At 35.2% G+C, this 23,324-nt stretch overlaps 1 protein-coding gene across 3 annotated transcripts in view; it reads right to left on the bottom strand.

The window, feature by feature from the left end:
• The window catches only part of PLOD2 (procollagen-lysine,2-oxoglutarate 5-dioxygenase 2), a 92,665-nt gene that overhangs the window by 51,956 nt on the left and 17,385 nt on the right, over positions 1-23,324 (bottom strand). For 2 of the 3 annotated variants that reach the window (XM_012508568.2, XM_003265353.3), the window contains exons 2-3: positions 4,784-4,875; positions 1,777-1,913 (exon numbers count right to left, since the gene is read on the bottom strand). In XM_012508568.2, the coding sequence (XP_012364022.1) occupies positions 1,777-1,913; positions 4,784-4,875 (229 nt within the window). Of the gene's footprint in view, positions 1-1,776; positions 1,914-3,915; positions 3,977-4,783; positions 4,876-23,324 lie in introns of all 3 variants that reach the window. The other variant, XM_030816695.1, reaches the window with a different exon arrangement.

The raw sequence follows: 23,324 nt of genomic DNA, 5'->3' as shown, positions 1-23,324 counted from the left end.
GAAAATGTACATGTGGCAAGTTGAAGCTGACTAATATGGTTGTTTGAAATCCATGGTAATTTTAAACCAAAACATACTCAGTATTTATTCTACAGAGCTATTTTAATGACCTTGGTATTCTTTTTCTAAGCGTAAAAAAAAAAAAAAAAACAAATGCTGTAGAAAAATTCCCAGTACACTATGGCTAACACTTGCCTTACCATACTTCATCTTGCAAAATAGGTAACCACAAGCAGAACTTAATTTTTTGTGTAAAATATAATAGGAAAATTTTACAGATGCAAGTGTTATGTATCTTTTGAAAATTTTTAAGTGTGTATGGCACTGGGACTTCATTACATTAATATCTATTTTCATTTCATAATTTACAACTTTCTTATTTATACTAATGCATAAAAATGTTACTCTTATTTTCATCTGCAAATAATTTGTGTCTTTACATTTTCAAATTGAAAAAAATATGTAAGACTTTCCTAAGTTAGAGCGGAAAATTCATGGGGACTTAAAATGAGCAATCAATAACAAAAGCAAATAAGATACAGAAAATAAAAGAAAGGAAGTAGTAACTAGTAACTCATGACAATTTGATGTTATTATAAAATTATAAGAAGATGGCAAAAAAAGACAGTGGATACTTTAATTAGGAGAGGGAAATATTACACAAAATACATTTACATTAAGAAGGTTCTTCTTTCTTAGTAACACAGGCTTTCTTATGTCTCACTTGTATTTATAACTTTGCCTGGTCTTTTTTCTTCTGTTTAAACAGAATCCATTAAGTTACCCATCTCAATAGTAAAGCTCACTATGATCTTTATTCTTAACTCAAGACTGAAGTATGAATTTCACAAAAATGTTAGCTTTTGCCATGTTGTCTCATTAGTGTTTATGGTAATTCATCATCTTTGATGGCATTACATCATGTCAGACCATAGTTGATATAATTTGAATCTATGTCCCCACCCAATTCTCATGTTGAAATGTAACTCTCAGTGCTGGAGGTGTGGCTGGGTGGGAGGTGATCTGATCATGAGGGCAGTTTCTAATGGCTTAGCACCATCCCCCTAGTGATGTTCTCATTATAGAGTTCTCATGAGATCTGATTGTTTAAAAGTATGTAGCACCTCCCCTCACTTCCTCCTGCTCCAATCATGTGAGACCTTCATTCCTCCATTGCCTTCTGCCATGATCCTAAGTTTCCCCTGAGGCCTCTCCAGAAGCCAAGCAGCTGGCCAGCATCATGTTTCCTGTACAGCCTGTGAAACTGTGAGCCAATTAAACCTCTTTCCTTTATAAATTATGCAGTCTCAGGAATTTATAGCAGCACAAGAACTGATTAATACAATAGTTTCATAACTAGGAATATCTACTTTTTAAAACAATGATTCCTTGTCAATAATTTGTTTTTGAAATGGAGTCTCACTCTGTCACCAGGATGGAGTGCAGTGGCGCAATCTCAGCTTACTGCAACCTCGCCTCTCAGGTTCAAGCAATTCTCTGCCTCAGCCTCCCAAGTAGCTGGGATTACAGGCACCCGCACCACACCAGGCTAATTTTTTGTATTTTTAGTAGAGATGGGGTTTCACCATCTTGGCCAGGCTGGTCTTAAACTCCTGACCTTGTGATCCACCTGCCTAGGCCTCCCAAAGTGCTAGGATTACAGGCGTGAGCCACTGTGCCCAACCATATTTTAATACATCATCTACAAATATAAATCTCAGCTCTTTAAAAAGTAATTTAATATAGATTTTAAAATCCACAGGGTGTTTCTCTTACCATTCAGTAAACATGACAACGAGATCATCTTGATCAGCATAGTGTTCCATGACTTCTTTCATTAATCTCACTTTCTGGCCCCCTCCAATACTATTAATTCCATCACCACCTCTCCATTCTTCTCCTTGACCAAGGACCTATAAACAAAATCAACATTTCATTCCTGAGCAAAACTCAAATTATGAAAGTACTATGAAAAACTTAAAGACATCATCAACTTGAACAGTACTGTACCATAACCACTCTTCTAGTGTTTCATGAAATCATGATTCTAGAAAAAAATCTAGATGCCTAAATCAGATCATAATTCTTCAATGTTATCATCCCCAAAATGCCCTTCTCAATTTTACCATTTCAAAAGTTGTGAGTCTAATCCAAGGAAGTAGACCCAGAAAATATTTCTCACTGTATCATTTTATTCCTACTTGTTTAGACCATAAAGAAGAAAAATGAATAAATTTCCCATATCACTTTTTTTCAGTCTGGCAGGAAATCTTTATGATCAACATTGAAGCTCAGTGACTCCTTGATGAGAGGCCTTTAAGTGATTTTCCTACTGAACCAAAATGGGTTTTTCAGGGAATTGCAGAGGGCAACAAGAAAAAAATCACCTTCTTTACCATATATATCCTAAACTTATGTAATTGTCTAAAGGTTAATAAGGATTTTTCAATGCAAGATATTGCCTAAGTATGATTAATTTAAATTTATTTTTAATTACCCTGTACCCTTTCTCTTCACTATTTGCTTGAGCCTTAGCAGCTGCGCCCTGAATTGGAAATGCATGATGACACACTGACTCTAAGGGAACAGAAAGTACAATACACATCCCTTCCCCCACACAACACACACCTTTTCTCTTTGTTTCATCAAAACAAAGTCTGAAATTGCCATTATAATGATCTACTAAGAGATCAGGAAATTAATGGAGAATGAAATTAAAAATAAACACACAAGAAAAGGATAAAGTAAAATTTAATAGTAAATACCACTAGTTTTAACTTTACTTAATACCGAGCCGGAGATAAATCTTGCCGGCAAAGCCTGTGGGGCTCCCAACCTCAAATGTCTTGTTATAACTTATCACTTCCTATGTGGCAGGTTGAGGGAAAAACACAACCCAAGAAAACTCAAGCTGTTTTGGATCTGGATTCAAACTAGGCTAATCTAGAAGCATTAACAGTACTTGCTCTAAAAACTGGCCTCCTCTGGCCCTGAGATTTGTTCCACAACCCATATGGAATCCCTAATCCTGAAGCAACATTGACCAACGACATCTGAGAGTCTATTCTGTGCAATACACCAGTTAAGCACCACCCTCTATGTTCTTTCCACTACACTAGTGGTTGTCAAATTTCAGTGTGCCTCTGAATCTCATGGAAGCCTTGTTCAAACACAGACTTCAGGGTATCACTCCCAGGATTTGTAATTCAGTCAGTCTGAGGTGCAGCCTGATTATTTTTTCTTTCTAATCAGTAGCTAGGCAATGGAGATGTTGGTGGTCTGGGGTCCACACTTTGGGAACCACTGCATTACGTGAGGAGAGAGCAAAAGGATCATAAACTCCAGTAAGTTAAGTGGGGATGGGGTCCAAGATCTGATATTAAACTTCATAGTTATTTGCCTTGGGACAAGTTTTCCTCATCCAGAAATAAAGTAGTATCTACCTTACATGGTTCATATAGTGACTTAACAGCATATCATATATAAAGTTCCTTACAAGGCACCTTGCACATAAGAAACATTCCACTCTCTCTCCAGTCTGAACCCTAATGATTCCCCAACTAGATTTCAGCATTATTTTATCCTAATTTTATTTCCACAGTGTCTCTTATCAGTGCATACTACTACATTTTCCATCTATCATAGTAACATATTTCTAACATGTTTTTCATTTATCCTATATTAAACATCTAGTTGTTACCACTATATCTCTTTTTCAGCAAAGTTTAGCTGTTTATTAGCTGTTCCATATTAACATTTAGCTGTTCTATATTTACATCTATACTTAGTATTCCAGTGGTTATTTAATAAAAACTACCTTTTTAATACATTACATACTCAAATGGATCAGTTTTTCTCCAAAAAGTAATCTTTCTTCTTTTTTTAAAAAAAGTGTTTTGCTTTTTGTGTTCCTACCTAGGTATCTCCTTGTTCTCCTCTTATTTGTAGAAAAGACTTGGCTGACAGATCCTTCTTTCTATTAAAAAAAACAAGTAAGTAAATAAAATGGCAGGCCTCTCATAACTAAGTTTAATAGTTCTATCAATTTCCCCAAGTTTCCTCTGATCACTTGTCAATGAGATGTTCACCGGGGATAAGTTTTCTGAAATGCTTTCGTTAAAAATACATTAACAATGCTCCCAAATTCCTCTAAATGAAAACAAACAAACAAACAAAAAAGCAAAAACAAAAGCAATTCTCAGTAATAGACAGGAAAGGCACCCTCTTCACATTTATGTTTCTAATTCCCTGTAAACAAAGAATCATCCTATGATAGCAAAACCCATTACAGAAAAAATTATTCAGTCAGTGAAAAAAATCCCTGCCAAATCTTATTTACATTGTATTTGTACATAACCTGCCAGAAAGAAATTATATATATATGCAAATACATATTAACTTTTTTTGCTGTTTTATAGAACATATTTATACAAAGCATTGGCAAAAATTAAGAAATTATTGTTTGAGTGGCACAGCATTATTTTAATTATTACAGGTGCAATAATAGTTGCATATTTATGGGGTACGTGTGATATTTTGATACAGGCATATAATGCGTAATGACCAAATCAGAATACTTTGGCTATCCCCTCACCTCAAGCATTTACCACCATTTCTTTGTGTTAGGAAATATTAATAAAGCCAAAAACTACATGAACTAACAGCAATTATGTAACCAAATGCTACTTCCTTGTGAGGATTACAGATTGTAGTGATGTTATTATGAAAAACGTACTTTAGGCACATATTATAGGATCTTTATAGGTTAAAGGATATACCATACCTTCACAGTATAATTGAAATATTTGGCTGACTGCATAAATCGATGGAATCCATCACTTTCTTTTGTTGCTACAGTTATGACTAATAATTTATCTGCAAAGACAAAAGGAAACAAAAGAAGGTTTACCAAGAGATCAAATGCTCACATTTTACAACTCACTACAGTAATTAGAGACCTCACTAAACCCATGGGAATATTCTGGTTTACTGATCTACACAAGACTAAACAAAGAGGTGCTGAAAAAACAGATGACTCAAATTGGTTGTATTACTACCAAATGATGAACCTTCAAATGATAATTATTTCAATGCAAAAAAGTACATTGATGATTAAGAAAAATCGTGCCATCAATAGAGTATTTCAACATTGAGAAAAACTTCCATAAAATTAACATTTTTTATAATCCATGATTAAGATTCTCTGACATTATCTAATAATCAACAAACTTCACCATCATCTATAAATCATACCTGATTTATGACATCATCAGTGAGGAGATCAGCAAATTACATTTATCAAAATAATGACACACACAAAAAACAGATACAATCATTAAATCTGATCCTAATTTTCTAAAATAAATTGTGACAACTGGGAGCAAATATTTAAAAACAAAATCTTAATTATTTTTCCTATCCAGGATTGGTTTTTTATGAAAATTCTTATAAGAAACAACATTATTTATTGTGTTTTGGTTTCTCTTTAAAGAATAAATGGAATCAAAATAACCACTGCTCTAGTAAATATACAACTGTTAGCTACCATTTTATAATGAATTATTATTTTCAATCCAACATAACACTTCTTTTTAGTAGAATTAGATAGATTTAAGGAATTGTCTCAAAACACCTACATAAGCTACTACAGATAATGATTAATTTTAATAGGAAAATACATGTTGGAAAATGCACAAAAGAAACAAGTGCATCAACAAATGCCAAAAGAGCTGGAACACTTTTTTTTTTAACTGAAGATTTAGAAGGACCCATACACTAAGAAAGCAAAACTAACATCTTTTCAACATCCTCTGAGTAACATCATTTGTCTCTCACTTGCCCTCTATTTATAAGGAAAGAATTCAGGTTTTGAGTATCCCATAAGCAACAATCACCAAACATGTCAATAATGCATTATAGGATTCAGTTAAAAATTATAGATGAACCAATGTATTTATCTGTCAAATTCTGAAAATAACTAAAATAAAATATAAATAAGTACAATATACAAAGAAATACTAAATTCAAACATTTATTAGTCAAACAAAAAAAAATTTCCATGAAGATAAACATCAACATTCTTAGATTTTTTTCTAAGAAAAAGGTATTTCTTGGCCAGGCGCGGTAGCTCATGCCTGTAATTCCAGCACTTTGGGAGGCCGAGGTGAGCAGATCACGTGAGAGCAGCAGTTTGAGACTAGCCTGGCCAACATGGTGAAACCTCATCTCTACTAAAAATACAAAAATTAGTCGGGTATGGTGGCACACGCTTGTAATCCCAGCTACTCAAGAGGCTGAGACAGGAGAATCGTTTGAACTCGGGAAGCGGAGATAGTGAGCCAAGATCACATGGCTGCACTCCAGCCTAGGTGATAAGGCCCTAGTAAATGTATTTTAAGAATACTTTTAAAAATTAACTATTTTAAAAAATTTTAATTTATAAAGTTTCAAACAGAGCTTAACTGATTATGAAAATTTAACATTATTCAGAGTAAATTTCAAAATAGGGAATACCACATTTTATTTTATAAGAACAAAGAGCTTTTTAAAGTCTATCTGTAATAAAATTACTCTATTTAAAGTTACATGTGTTACTTAAATTTTTCTATATAAATCATAAGAATTAACTACAAGTTTCAGTTTTTACTGGATGGATTTTCACACTTACAATTCCAGTATAAAGTTAACAGCAAGGATTTCATCATCCTTAATAGGAAAAGTTGGCCAGACCCTTGAGTAGACAAAAATGTTACCAAATCCAATGACTCAGAAGGCAAAGCTTAATCATGTGTAGTCTGACCATGTCTAGCAATCCTAGGCCAAATAAGAACTCCTACTGTTTCAGTACTGTTGCTCTTTATAAACAACCTCAACCAAATCACAAATACGTAATTTTGTTAAAGAAAGGTCTGGTTAGTAATATTACACATGAACAGCTGTTTCCTCTAAGTTGCTATTCAGTATCATGACTATGATAAGAAACAAATCTTAGTTGGAGAAAAAAAAATATTGTTGACATGTATCACCCACATGCTTTTTTTTAACCAATTCAAGAATTCAACCATCTCACCATTTATGAAGTATTACTGTTAGAAAATGTAACCTAAACTGGATACGTACTTTTCGGATTTCACTACCATTTACGCTACAAATTTACCAGAAATAAAGAGACAAAGATATGGTGACAGGAAAGAGATGTCAGCAAGAAAATTCAGAACATGAGAAATTCTATAGGACAAATGATTTATGTAACCGATGGCAAAACGCACAAAAGTGAAGGGAAATATATAGAATATTAATATAAGAGACATTTCAAACAAATGTTAGTCATGGACCTGAGTTGGGACCTGATTTGTAAAAGCTATAAAAAAGCATTTATGAGAAAATTAGAGAAATTTGAACACTAATTAGATATTTGGTGATGTTGAGAAATTAGTTAATTTTTTAGCATGCTAATTTCATTTACATTTTTTTAAAAAAGAGTCCTTATAATTTAGAGACACATACTGAAGTAATACGCAATCAAATGATATCATGCCTGCAATCTGTTTTAAAGTTAATTGGGATAGATAGATTAAAACAAGACAGGCCATATGTGATAAATACTGAAACTGCATTTTTTGTATGTTTAAAAATCCCTATAATTATTATTTTTCCATCTATTCGTTCACTTAGTGAGTCAACATGTATTTTCCAAGTCCCTCGTTCAGTTACTCATTGTTGCATACAAACACAAAATTCAGTGTTAAAAAACATAAAACTTTATTTTCATATGGTTCTGCAATATGAGCTCAGCTGAATAGTTCTTGTTTTTATTATTTATTTAAATTTCATTTTAGATTCAGAGGATACGGGTGCGTGTTTGTTACATAGGTATATTGCATATTGGTGGGGATTTGGCTTCTAGTATATCCATTACCCACACAGTGAACACTGTACCCAACAGGTAACTTTTCAACCCTTTTCAACCCTCTCCCAACCTTCCGCTTTTTGGAGTCTCCAGTGTCTATTTTTTCCATCTTTATGTCCATGTGTACCCATTGTTTAGCTCCAACTTATAAGTGAGAACATGTGGTATTTGGTTTTCCAAGTTAGCTCACATAGGATAATGGCCTCCAGCTCCATTCATCCTGCTGCAAAGAACATAATTTCATTCTTTTTTATAGCTGTGTCATATCCCATGGTCTGTGTATATATATATATATATATATATATATATATGTATATATACATATAAAACACATTTTCTTTATCCAGTCAAACACTCCACTGATGGACTTTTAGGTTGGTTCCATGACTTTGTTGTTGCGAATAGTGCTGCAACAAACTTATGAGTATAGGTGTCTTTTTTATAGAATGACTTCTTTCCCTTTCAGTAGATACCCAGTACTGAGATGGCTGAAGAGATATTTCTCAAAAGAAGAAATACAAGTGGTCAAGAAATATATGAACAAATGCTCAACATCACTAATCATCAGAGAAGTGAAAATCAAAACCACAATGAGATACCATTTCACACCAGTCAGAATGGCTATTGTCAACAGGTCAAAAAACAACAGATGTTGGCATGGATGCAAAGAAAAGGGAACACTTACACATTGCTTGTGGGAATGTAAATTAGTTCAACCTCTATGGAAAATAGTATGGAAAGTTATCAAATAACTAAAAATATAGAATTCCTATAAAGACAGAGTACGACTTTATGCAAAATCTCTAAACTTCCAATCAAAAAAAAGATAGAAAATTATGCAATGTAAATCTCTTGGCAGACTGAATCATCTAAGGATAAGGGAAGATAAAATATTTATTTAACCAAACAATATTATAATTTAAATAACTATAATTAATACCTTTTCCAATCCACCCTCTACAAGCCAAATGAATGATAAAGTGAGATGACTAAAGAATGGTGCTCCAATAACAGGCACCTGCCAACCACTGCTACCACCAATCTATAACAGCAACAGCTATCTCATTTTCTTCGTTTCAGCAAGATACCTGGCACCATGATGTTAAAAAACAAGCAAATGGAAGCTCATCAGTAGCCAAATGTAACCTCTATTGCCACCTTCAGACTCTATTAGACAACAGATCAATACAGTTTCCATGAATAAGAAACAGGTGATGCACCTATACAGTGTGGTAGATTTGAACAACCACTTACCAAATTAAAATCAGTAGCAGACTATGTAATCATCTTTACATAATCCTCCAAAATGCCTATCACTGCAGTAAGATTTAATAAATATTTGTTAAATGGCTGAATATTTTGCTCTGCCTGAAAATTCAGATGAATTTCATAATTTCTCCAAAAATCAAGAAGTCAATTTGTTTAGAAAGGCCAAAACATGCTATGTCCTCGGAGCTCTGGAAGAAAAAAAAAAAATGCATTGTTGGAGTCATTTTTTTCTCCACATAGCTGTTGATATCTGAACACAATTTACCAATATTCAATGGTGACACAATTTTTGTATTCAAAAACAAACCGTGGTTTTAAGACAGAAAATGTTTTTGCTAATATATCCTGTCACCAAATGCTAAAGCAGCTTATAAACTCCATCTGAAATCCATTTTTTTTTTTTTTTGAGACAGAATCTCAGTGGCACTGAAATCAATTTTCTTAATGAGGGCATCACAGTTAAGTAACTCAGCACTAGCCCAGCTGCCTTTTATCCATATCTTCTCAGGTAACTTTAAACACAGTTCTTAATTTTAAACTGGCAACAATAAGAAAAAAATTATTGTGCCACAGAAGTAACTGTGAATACACTGTTCTTATTCTACAACTAACTGATTTTATGACCGGACATGTCTTTTATCTGTAAAGACTACTGTTTCTCAACTTTCTACTAAAGAAAAATGTTTTCGTAGTAAAAGATAGCATAATAGAGATGTTGAGAAACTTCTTCTGCAAAAGGTCAAATAGTAAATATTTCAGGCCTTATGGGCCACATACACTCTCTGATACAATTTTATTTTTTCCTTATTTTTTTACAACCTTTTAAAAAGGTAAAAAACGTTTGTAGTTGTCTGGCTGGCTGTGCAAAAACAGCCAAGGGCCAGAATTGGCCTAAGGGTCGTAAGTTTGCTACTTATTCATATAGTTGGTCATATGGATCTGAAGGCAAACTAGTTAAGCTTAAATCCCAGCTCTACTATTTCTTCTTGGTTTTGACTTGGTCAGTTACTTAAACTCTGTGTCTCAACTGTAATATGTCTGTAATAATAGCATCTACCTGACAGTATTTCCATGAGAATAAAATGAGTTAGTATATATAAAGCAGTCGACACAAACTCCTACATATGTGTTAGGCAGTATCTTATATATATATTCAAAGGATGCATGGGCAAGATAGATTACAGCGGATGTGCAAAACTCTGCGGTTATAACTCCCATCCCTTTCTCTACCAGAGATACTATCCAGATTGTTTTTAAAAATTATGGAAAAACAGTCGTGAAGCTGTTTATTCAAACAGCTTAGCAAGTAACTCTAGATACACCTTCTCAAATCTTTACATTCCTCTCCATCTCCCAGCAAGCTATAATAACTCTAACTCAAGTTATAATCAGCACTAGCTCAGGCTTCTGCAATCGCCTCTTAGGCCAACTTTGTACACTCTAAACCTCTGTTTACAAAGCAGCCAGAGTGATCATTTCAAAACAGTTAGATATCTGACCATGTCACTTCATTGGTAAATACCCTCTTAGGATAGTAGAGAAACTCCATTACCACAATGTGGTCCTAGGTTACTTCTCTCCAATCTCATCCACTTTCTCTCTCCCCTTTGTTCTCTCTTCTCCAACCACATTGGCCCGTTTTTTATTTTCTAATAATTCCTGCACCCCCCCATTCAAAGAGAAGAGCCTTTTCAAGACCATTATCTAATATTCCTCCCTGACATCTTGAAGTGGTCACTGCCTAGGTAAACTTGAGATTCTTACACATATGCTATTTCCTTAGAGAGACCCTCTCTGACCTAACTAGAATAGGCCAGTACCCATACAATGTTTTCACTGCACTTTCTACCTCTCTTTCAGGGCACTCACCACAAATTGTAATTACATATTCATTTGCATAATCTCAAATTATGAATAATCTCAAATTATGTGAGATTAAAGTCTCTCTCTCCAATGAGACTGTAAGTTACCGAAAGGCAGAGAACATTATTTTGCTCACAATTAGACCTCCAGAGCTTATCACAATATTAAGCACACAGTAGGTTCTTAAAAAACATTTCAGAATGAGTGGACTCAGGGGCAAGTAATATCATATGTCTTGCATGTACGTGTGCATAAAATAATTTAACAAAATCCCTATGTAGTTAGCATCATCATCTCAAATTCACAGGTGAAGAAGGTTAAGCTCCAGTAAACTAATCGACTTAGCCAAAGTCACCTAACAAATTACTAGTAGAGCCAGAGGTAGAACTTCAGAGTTATTCCTCAATGTCATGTGGCCTCCCTTGCTGACAACAGGTAAGTTTTATTATGTTCAGAAAAGAGATAGCAACTTAATACTTCTATCCTTATAAAGATCTGCTTGTAAGGTTAGTCCTTGGCAGGCATCTGAAAAGTTGGATTCCATATGGCTTCCAGACGGTTTTCCAATGGGAAGGGTTCCCATCATTCCTAGGTAAGATGGCTCACTGTGGCTAAATTATACGAACAATGAGGTTTATGCTGAACACCTGCCTTCCTTCTGGGTGCTTGAAATTTTGGTACAGAGGCTGCCTATGTGACCATTCTCCAGAAAAGCTATGGGCACTGAATCTCTAATGAGCTTCCATGGTAGGTAAACATTTCACACATGTTGTCACAAGTAGTTAGTTGCTTGGAGAATTAATTAAGCACATCTTGTGTGACTTCACTGGAAAAGAACTGTTAGAAGCTTATTCCTGGTTTCCCTAGACCTCACCCATGTGCTTTTTCTCATTGCTGAATTTGCTTTGTATCCTTTCACAATAATAAGTCATAGACATGAGTACAACCATATGCTGAATCCTGTAGATCCTCCTGGTGAATCACTGAACCCGCAGGTGGTCTTGGGGACGTCTGACATATTATCCTAGCTACGGTCAGAAAGTCTTATCTGAAAGAGGTACTATGGGGATAGTGCCTTATGCTGTGTTCTGTACTCATAGGCAAAGCTAGAGAGATACAAAAATGACTCCAAATAGATTCCAGAAAATAAGTATTTGATACATAAAGTTATCATACCCTGCTCTTCCACTGACTGAAAGTCATTTCCTTTAACGTGAATTATGACCTCAGGGTCAGTCTAGCAAAGCCCACTTCTTTCATGAAGAAGGAAACCATAATCTAAAGAGAAAACAAGACTTGTCCAGGATCCTGCAGTTAAGTGGTAACCGATCTAAGACAACTCGGGATTCACAATTACTAAAAAACTTGGTTTTCCTAGGTTTCATTGCACAATTTTGTTGCTTTGTTAAGTACTGAGTCACCAAAAACTACAACAAACTGAAGCCATGCAGTGTAATTTTATTTTGTGGAATTGCTGAAGAGAATTAATTTTATTTTGCAGAACTGCTGAAAAAAATTCAAGACAAAAATTCCTCAAGAGTAATTCACGTCACAATTTCAACAAGAAAAAAAAAAAACCTAAAAAGGATGTGTCAAGAGAGATCCAATGATTTCCTACCATTTTTGTAGAAAAAGAGGGGCAATGGAATGCTTAAAGAAAAAAGTCACTTCCAACCTCTAATGCTACATACAGGGCATTTTCACACACATTAGCTTTCAGATGGATGCCTGGGCTTCCACAGCCCACTCTGGACAATGAACAGACAAACCACAAATTAAGAGAAGTGCTGAAAAGTGGAGAGTAGTATGCAGAATGACTCACCATCCCAGTATGCCCAGTGCTGAGGAGATTCCAGAAATACATGGCTTTCAGTTTTAAAACTGGAAAAGTCCTAGGCAAACTGGAATGAGTTGGTCACCATTGCCGGATGTGCAGTGGGATGGAGAGGGCAAGTATCGCCAGTAATTTACAGAAAGGCTGTAAGACAAATTGTCCTGGATAAGAGTCATGACGTTAAAAATAAACTCTTCCAGAACCATAAGTTCCAATACTAACTAGATGCCAAATGCAGAAGGATAGATCAAGACTTCCAGAGATAATAGATATGTGAAAGACCAAGGTGCATCTTGACCATCCCCATCCTTTATAAATACTTCAAACCAAACCATGATATATCTTTATCATTTTTTTCAAATAAAAATTTTATACATGCCAACATTAAGAACTTTTTTTTTTAGGTTTCCTGATCATCCCTTTGGATATTCATTTTTTCCAGTGATATACCCACATGTGTGCTTTTGTCTGTTAGCTAACCTAATAGTGAATGTTTGACAAATTTAAAGACAGAACTCAAAGGAATATTATGATCAAGAATTTCTAGTAGCTAGTTACTTTCAAAATGCTATGAAAGCTTCAAGACATTTTTTAAAACATACAGATTACACTGCAAAAAAAAATCAAAATTCGTATATTTATGGTCAATAAAACTTGAATAAATATTAGACAAAGATTTGAATTTTAAAATAAAAGCCTGGCCGGATCTGGTGGCTCACACCTGTAATTCCAGCACTTTGGGAGGTCAAGGCGGGCGGATCACAAGGTCAGGAGATCGAGACCATCCTGGCTATGGTGAAACCCGGTCTCTACTAAAAATACAAAAAAATTAGCCAGGTGTGGTGGCTGGCACCTGTAGTCCCAGCTACTTGGGAAGCTGAGGCAGGAGAATGGCATGAACCCAGGAGGCGGAGCTTGCAGTGAGCGGAGATCACGCCACTGCACTCTGGCCTGGGCGACAGAGTGAGACTCTGTCTCAAAAAAATAAAAATAAAATAAAAGGCTCCATTTTCCTAGTATGAGGTGTAATTTTTAATATAAAATATTGTGGGCTGCTCTATAACCATGTTATAGCAACAACTGATCAAGAAAATTATGAGAAAACCTTGAAATAAATACAGTGACATTTAAATACATTTACATTCTCACAATCTCAACAGTATCCATATACTTTAGAAAGTCATTAATATATACATATGAACCATATAATTTTTCCAGTCTGTACGAAAAACCACTTTACTTAGAACTGCTTGCAATAACTCCCTTCAGTAAATCCCACAGGCCCTCATCACCCCTATACCTCTCTACTTCTGCATCTCAACAATTGTCCACGACCTAAATGTTAAGAATTCAACCTAAACATGATAAGCAATTAAAAAGGGGGGGAGCTGCTCCTCCACATGTATGCCAGTCCCTTCCCAGAAACACAGAGATGAAATGAAAGGGCTGGGTTGCAGCCAAGGACTATACACTGAGTTTCAGCAAATTCTTTCCAGAGTTCAGAAGGGAAAAGTAAAATTCAAACAGCAAAGAATGATCACATATGGCGGGGAGGAGGTTCAATCAGAGTCAAATTTGACTTTAAAAAGTTGGGGAAAAAAGTGTGTTATGGGCCTTACTTGAATACAAACTCAAAAATGAGCCAAAATGTGAGATGGCTGATCAAACCAAACAAACAAAAATAAAAGCTATCTTAACGAGAGAAGTGATGATTACACTGTAATCTGTATAGCCCATCTGTGGAAAATTATAAGAGCTTGGGATGCTAAATTAAGGAGAATTTTGACAAATAAGGAGTTTAACCAGTAGGTTCAGGGGTCTTGCAATCACATCATTACTGAATAGTTGAGGGATTGAGAATTTTTCTACATGAAAAAAAGAAGAAAGATTCACTACCTCCCCACCAACTCATTACATTTGAAGAGAAAACAATACCAGATTTTCTCTATATGATTTTAGCAGAAAGAACTGGCTGGGGTGGAAATAGAGAAGGGAATTAATGAGGAGTGCGAATTACATATCAATACAAAGTACAATAAACAATATCCAAAATGAAAAGATTATCTTGGAAAAGCAGTATGTTTCCTATCTTTATAAACATTAAAACAAAGAGTATAGGACCATTTTCCAGAATTTACGACTTGGAAAACACATTTGATCCCTTCAAATGTTATAAAAATGTATATACTAGATATAATTTTAATGTCAAAGGAAAATGGATCTGCCCCTTCGCAAATAAAGCAGACTTTAATCTGTTGAATTCCAAGGGTTCAAAGGTTTCAGCAACCTCCACAAATGAATGAGAAACCTTCTTTGAGTGGGATGGGGTAACCCATCTGCTGGCCAAATGCTTTATTAGAGAATATGAACTGCCTGCCAGAAATCTGGTACCAAGGTTATGTAGCTTGCTGAAACACATATGATCTGTTACTGTTTATTTCATATTTTACACAGACACTAAAAATATTTCCAATGCTTATATGAAAAGGCGATCAATAGTAAAGTTAGGAACCAGGACAAACCAGCACAGGCTGAGGTAATATATTCCTGCCAATTCGTATATGACTAAGGAGAGTTGCCCTGGAGCAGAAAGCTTGAGTTAGGCTTATGCTTAGGCAAGCCATGCTCTAAGAGAAAGTTGTAAGGATGAGGTGCCTGAATCAGGATAACATTTTATTCTTCAAAACGGAAAAAAAAACAGCCTTTATGTACAAGTCTGACGCAATTAAAGCAATGAAAATAAATCAATCAGTTACACAAAATTAAAAGCAGACCTGATAAAGTGTGGTATGACTGAAACAGGAACAAAAATGGAGAGAAGTCATAACTTTTATTCACCATCTTCAATTACAGTGAAATATTTGCTTACTTTACCCCACATTGCCATGAACACATTATAATAGGATTTTTATAAGGAGATATCTTCCACTGTATCTACCTCGCATAAAATGAATACATTTAAATTGAGGAGCAGCCCATCCTCATACTGTCTTGAAAGTTTTATGGCATCAGTTTTGGCAGCTCAGAATCCTCCCCCAACAAGTTGCTGAAGTTCTCCACATTGTTCCACGAGTTGAAGTTGCTATATAAGATATTACTAGAAAATTGAATCTGTATATTATGTATTTTCAGTACATAAAATTAAATGATGATTTGATGAAGACAACTACAAATATCATCTTCTATGGAATTACCACAAGACTCCAAAAAAGTTTGTTATTCACTCTGTGTTGAAAACTGTCATAAATTCTCATCTTTATGTAAGAAGATATCTTTTTTTGGAGTATATCCCAGAAAATACCAGAAACATTCTAGCATCCACTGTGCCAAGCTGGAGATCTAAAAAATGTATTTATATATGTGACTGATCTTTCCTTATTTGTAATTTAACTTTTGGACTAGGTAAAGTAGAAAGTGATAATCTTTACCAGACATTTAACTGACTGCCCTTCAGAAAATCTCAATAATACTGGTTCTGATGTATGCTTTAAGAGATATTTTAATGCATGCACAAGTAAATACTTCTCATACATGTGCATACTCTCTATTCCACTCTGCATCTTTTTAAAAATTTTGTATTTGAGATATTTCCAAATAGAGTACAGACATATAATATTCCGTTGTATGAATGAACCATCATTTAACCAGCATGCTGGTAAAAATTTAAGCTGTTTCCATTCCACTGCTGTGCTAAAAAAATAAAAATTAAATATTAAAAAGCTGCAATTCATAAAGATGTTCACAAGTAATTTCTTACATGTAAGATTGTATCTCTACAATAAATTCCAAGTAAACCTTGTGGGTTGAACATTTTCTTCCCACTTACCATTTATCTTGCAACTCTGTTTTGACTGTATGATTTTTTTTCCAGATAGAATTTTTATTTTTCTATGACTTTTTAAAATCAGCCATTAATTCTTACATCTTCTGGGTTTTGTTTCTCACACTTCAGAAATGCCTTCTACATGTTGCAATTATAAAATAATTATTCATATTTTCTTCCAGTACTTTTATAGTTTCATTTTTTACACTGATATCTTGTCATATGCATAGTGCTGAATAAATGAAATACTGAACCTGATGAGACTTTACCAATTCATATTACAGGTTGAGCATTCCTAGCCCAGAAATCCAAAATTCAAACTAAAACTTTTTGAGTGCTGAAAGACAAGGGTAAAATTCCACACCTGATCTAATGTGAGGTGGACAATGAAAACTTTGCTTCTTGCATAAAATTACTTAAAACATTATATAATACTGCCTTATATGTAAAAGGTATATATGAAACATACACAAATTTCATGTTGGGACTTGGGTCCCATCCCCAAGATATCTCATTATGTGTATATAAATACAGTAATGTGCCACATGATGTTCCCATCAATGATGAGCCACATATACAACACTGGTCCCATAATATTACAATGGAGCTGAAAAATTCCTGTCATCTAATGATATAGCAGCAGTCATAGCACAATGGGTTGCCTTTTTTATGTTTAGATATATTTAGATACACAAATACCATTGTGTGACAACTACCTAAATATTCGGTACAGTAACATTCTTTACAGGTTTGTAGTGTAGAAACAGTAGTGTAAACTATATTGTCTAGGTGTGGTAAGCTACACCATCTAGGTTTATATAGGTACACTCTATGATGTTTTTACAATGACGAAATTGCCTAATGACTCAATTCTCAGAAGATATCTTTGTCGTTATGCAAGAGATGATTGTATTCCAAAATCTGTAAAAACTGGAAATCTGAAACACTTCTGGTCCCAAGCATTTTGCATAAGGGATATCCAACCTGTATTCCAAACAATGAAGTTCTTTGGTTCCATTCTGAATTACCAAACTTATGATGAACTGACATGTTAATGCTTTAATGAGAAATACTATTTATTCCAACTATGATTCCAAGATGACCTGTGAGTTTTTAAAAAAGATGGAATTGACTAAAAGGTATTTTCTATATATCAAAGCATAAAAATTCTGAAAATAACAGGAATACAGGTCCATAATGTTGTTTCTAAATAATTGGCTTTATAGCACCATTTTGATTCAGTAAGAAGCTCTATCTGCCACATCCACAAAAACTCTCCTAAGATGTAATGACCTCTGATTCAATTAGCTCCCACTGTTTAAGTGTGATACTCCCACCTCAGCCTCCTGAGTAGCTGGGACTACAGGTGCTCACCACCAAACCCCGCTAATAAATTTGTATTTCTGGTAGACACAGGGTTTTACTATGTTGGTCAGGCTGGTCTATAACTCCTGGTCTCAAGTGATCTGCCTGCCTTGGGCTCCCAAAGTGCTGGGATTATAGACATGAGCCACAGCGCTGGCCCCAACTGGGCCCTTAATCTCAGATATTCCCAGTCTGGAAACTGGCCTATCATGCCAATGTCCTTGCTCAGTGCTTTTCAAGCATTAGCATGGACTAGAACAACTCCAAAGCCTTGTAAAAACAAGAGATTGTTGGGTCACACCCCAAGAGTTTCTGATTCAGTTTGTATGGGGAGCTCCTGGGGAATAAATTCCGAGTACCAGGCATCATCATGAAGAGAGGCAGATGACGCTCAACAGGGATCACACTGAAAAAAATACCATCCTACGTACGCCAAATAATAAAAAATTGGTATTTCTGATTCTAGATAACAGCCCAATGAGGAGGTTAAACAATGAAAGGCAACAATAAATCAGAGGAGGAAGAAATCAAGACAAGTTGAGGTAATACCACAGGGGGAAGAAACAGTTAAGTGGGTCTCAAAGACATGAGAATATTTTGCTAGTCAGAAATGGAGAGGGATTCGTGTTTTCATTATTCAAAAGACAGGAAATGGTTAATTGCAAATTACCATTTAGAATTAAGAGCGGACAACTGGAAGCCAAGATGGAGCAGATCACAGACCACAGAGGGCACAGCTAAGAGAATACTGGGTATACATGGGAAAGATGATACCACACGAGGTTTTGAGCAGAGAATTAACCAGGTGCCATAAGTCCACTAATTCCTTCAATGCTACTGTGTGCCTACTATGTTCCACTGTTCTAGAGACTCAGCATTCAAGACAGGACAAGAGACCAAAAATAAGCCTCTGCCATCATGGAGTTTATATTCCAATACAGGGAGACAAAAAAAAAAAAAAAAAATTTGCACTTAACTTTCAGGACTAAACATAAAGAATGCAGTGTCATAGAGTGTCATAGGGAGTCTTGAATGGGTTGCTATCTTGGATAACATAACCAAGCTTCAGTGAGAGGATGACCTGAAGCAAAGGAAGTGAGCTATGCAGATATTTGAGGGGCATCTTTCCAGTAAAAGGAAACAACAAATACAGAGAATCTGACTGAGCTGGGTTCAGGACTCATATATTGGCAGTGGAAGAAAAGGGAGGACAGCAGGCATCCAGAATGGCCAGAAGAGACTACGCAAGGGAAAATGAGATGAGTTCGGAAGTCAGAATGAATAGATTGTGCAGGGCCTAGGAGGTCATTGTAAGGATTCTGGTTTTTACTTCAAATGTAATAGCAAGCTAGTAGAGGATTCTGAGTAAAGAGATGATATAATAGCTACTAAAATAATAGTAATAACAATACAATAATAACAATGTCTACCATATAGATACTATGAACTCATTTAATCCAAGTACTACTGCTCTTCCAATATTACATTTAACTGTGTTGCCCAACTTTAAATATATGGTGAGTGGCAGAGCTCATTTTGAACCGAGAAAGACTAGCTCCAGAGGCTGTGCTCTTAACTGCTATGCAATACTGCATCTCATAATCTGACTCAAGTTTAACAGGATTACTCTGGTTGCTATCACAGAAAGAGGCCAAGGACAAAATTAGGAAGTCTGTTGAAGAGTGTTTTGAACAGTGTTCTAGGTTAGAGCCCATGGTGATACAGACAAGGAATGGTAGTAAAGGAGGTAAAAAGTCATCTGTTTGAATGTGTTTCTAAGGCAGACTAAACAACATTGATGGACAGATTAAATGGGGTTTGTGAAAAAGAGCAGTGAAGAAGGATTCCAAATTATTTCATAAGACTAATCTTAAAAGATGAGTCTCCTGCATCAATAAAATTTTAAGAAAATGTTTAAAGTAGTGAAGGACTCCAAATTATCTCATAAAACTAATCTGAAAAGATGAGTCTGTTACATAAACAAAATTTTAAGAAAATGTTTAAAGTATCTTCTGTGACTTTCTGAACAGTAAGAATTCTAAATGCCACATTCCCTATCCTGAAGGAACACAAATCTCTACAATTAGTCTTGATAAATGCTCACCCCGGTAGCGTTGTAAACGCCAACTATCAAACAACCTAAATGTTGGATTAAGGGTTTTATTATGATGCAGGAAAAAGACAATAATGCAGCTCATCCTAAAGTGTAAAGCTTTTCTGCACATCCAGTATTTTACTAAGATTTCCACTGGTCTTAAGCAGAAATGAATATTCAGAGGATTTTCTCTCTTTTTCAAACCAGTTTGTAAAATGAAATCAAGCCAACAGTTACACATTCATGTACAAATGCCATCACTTTAAGTCATTAGCAAGAAATTTATTACAAGGCTTAGAATATATACATTGAAACAGCACTAGGGAAGAAATATCAGCTGCTGGAAAAAAATATTGTTGAAGAATGTCACTGTGTAAAAGCTGGTCCTTCCCTGCCTTCCTCCCTTTCTCTTTCCCCATCTCGTATACAGTCAAATTCAACTAATTCCTAGCTATAACACATTACAAATGAATGGTTCACCACCTGGTTCTTAAAGGACAAAGTTAACTACATTAAAATTTAAATTGCTGTATTCTATTAATGTGGACCGCTAATAAAATGATCACTACTGCATTAACTCTTCTGTGATTTATCTTGCAGTTTACTTAAACTGCATACATTCCCCAGACGCAGTTTAGAAAATGGATCTAACACTATGGAAGTTCTCACTTTTATTGAAAGAAAAGTTAGAACAGGGACAGTTGGAAATTTCAGATTGAGATGGGGAAAGAAATCCCCAACCTTGGGAGAAGTTCGTGTTCGTCAACTACAGATTTAACCCCTGACTCCACACCACATTTGAGCCCTGCAAATACTCCTCAAGGGGCTTTCATCTTTATTCTTTCAACAGGTATTGACATTCACTGTTTATCAGGCACTGTGCTACATGTTGGAGACATAATGGTAAACAAAGTAAATGCTGGAATTGAAGAGAATGTAAACCTAATATATTCCCAAATCCTAGTTGATACATAGTAGGCACTCAATAAATATTTTTGGAAGGAAGGAAGTCACTCAATAAACATTTTTGGAAAAATCAATCCCTGTCTTCATGGGTCTTACAATACAGTTGTGATGGGAGACAGTGGCAAATAATTCCACAAACAATTTAAAATGGAAACTGCAGTAAATACTAAGAATAAGTTCAACAACACGAAGAGGATGAAAGGTTTTAACAGAGAAAGTTATTTTAAATTGGAAGTTTATGAAAAAAAATTGTGAGGAATTTGCACTAAAACTGAGGACAAATGAGTTCACCAGGTGAAGAAATGTGTGTAACAGGGGAATGGGATTCAGCATTCTCCATTTCTGTTCCCAGAGAGTTAGAAAATTGGTAAAAACGTCATTTACTGTATCATTAACGAAATGTTCCTGTCAGAAAACAACTGCCAAATTATAACTTTCAAAAAGATGAGGAAAGTATTTATCCCTTGAAAGTATCTCTAAATAAACTACAAGTAAAGCTATTATCTACTGATATTTAATGTCCTTTATTAAAAGGAACTAATTTTTTTATTCAGATTTTTGTCATCAAGAAAAATAATGCCTAAATTAATATGAATGCAGTGTTTTCTTTTTTAATAGAAATTTATGTAGATGTAACAAGTTTTAAGTTAGTAAAACAAATCAGTGCCAAATTCACCATCCAGCTGTATGAATCTACCCCTCCTGGTGCTTCTCTCTACTGTTTTTTCCATCTCTCTGCCTGTTCATTCTCAGTCTGTCAGTTTTTCTTCCTTTACCAGTTTCTGAAAACTAAGGGTGGTACACAGAAAAGTCATCAGGGATCTTTTTCCAGCTACATGGTAGGTGTACTTTTATGTAAAGGTTGGTCAATAAAAACACTACAAACCTGAAACCTTTCATATTACAAGATTAATTGCCCACTGACCTAAATGGAAAGTGGAGGCAGAGTAGGGTCTGTTCCAGGCACATAAATCTCCAGTTCTTGCCCTTAAAGTTTAAGCACACAAATATCCCAGTGCTTGCCTTTAAACATAATTTAAGTACAATAAATAACAAACAATAAAAGCTGCATTCAAAATAAAGCTTTGTAATATACTGCCTAAGATTATAAGAAAGGGGCATTGTCAGCACATTCCAATCTCTTGTCAAACCAAATACACTTGATGCCTTGGCACAAACCAAAGCTGACTCAGGGACTCTCTGCAGCAGCACTGATCTTAGAGTCATGTAGCCAGATTTCCCCTGCCATTTGTTCCCATCGTCCATGCTTTGGTTATAACACAATGTCTGTAAACTGAAAAATCTGCTTTAAACAGCTCTGCTATTTTTCAACGCTATCGGCTAACATTTTGCAGAACGCTTTTTCCCAAACTCACGGCTCAGTGAATCACAGCAGCTATTTTGGCCTACTTCCTAGAGTTAAACACTCCGACCGCCCTTGTAAAAATATTTTTAGGGTCCTGTTTTCTACCACTAGCATTCTACTGAATAAACATTTAGATAACATTATAGACACAAATAAGACTATAAGTTTTAATAGCAATTATTAAAATAAAAGTAAAGCAGTCACCAGAGTCCCTCAAAGTTGTTCCAATCTATGTAAACATGAGTGAGAATATAAAAAAACAGCATGTAGAGTATATACTCAATTGGTGTAAGACTTACACAAATTAAAACTTCTAAGATGCAAAATTTTAAGAACAAAATTTGGAGTCATCCTTAACTCCTGTTTTTCTCTCACATTCCCCATCTAAGTTGACCACAAATTCTATCAGCATTACAGGATCCAGCCTCTCCTAACCATCTTTTCTGTGAGTAGCCTAAACCTAGGCACCATCCTCTTCTCCCTAGACTAATCATCTCTTAAAGAACTTCCCTGTATCTACCCTGGCCATTGTCAGTCTCTTCTTTCTACTGGCCAGAATGATACAGCTGTAACTCTATCAATTCAGGGCCACAATGTATATAGTTCAGCAACTGTACTATATAATAGAGCCACCCTTTAGAGAGGCTAAAGGGGAAAATGGGGCTGAAATCAGCCTGTACTACATTCACCAACCAAAAGTCCAGATAAGATAACCTATTCTAATTCACACACATATCTTGCGTTTCTCTCCAAAATTTTTTAAGGGTTTACCTCTTGTACTCAATAAAATCCAAACTCCTTACCCTAGTCCACACTCCAAGCACCTAAGAGATC

Source organism: Nomascus leucogenys, chromosome 8 (genome assembly GCF_006542625.1).
Source record: "Nomascus leucogenys isolate Asia chromosome 8, Asia_NLE_v1, whole genome shotgun sequence".
Taxonomy (NCBI): Eukaryota; Metazoa; Chordata; class Mammalia; order Primates; family Hylobatidae; genus Nomascus; species Nomascus leucogenys.
The sequence above is the reverse complement of the archived record's forward strand: the minus strand, read 5'-3'. Positions and strand labels throughout refer to the sequence as shown.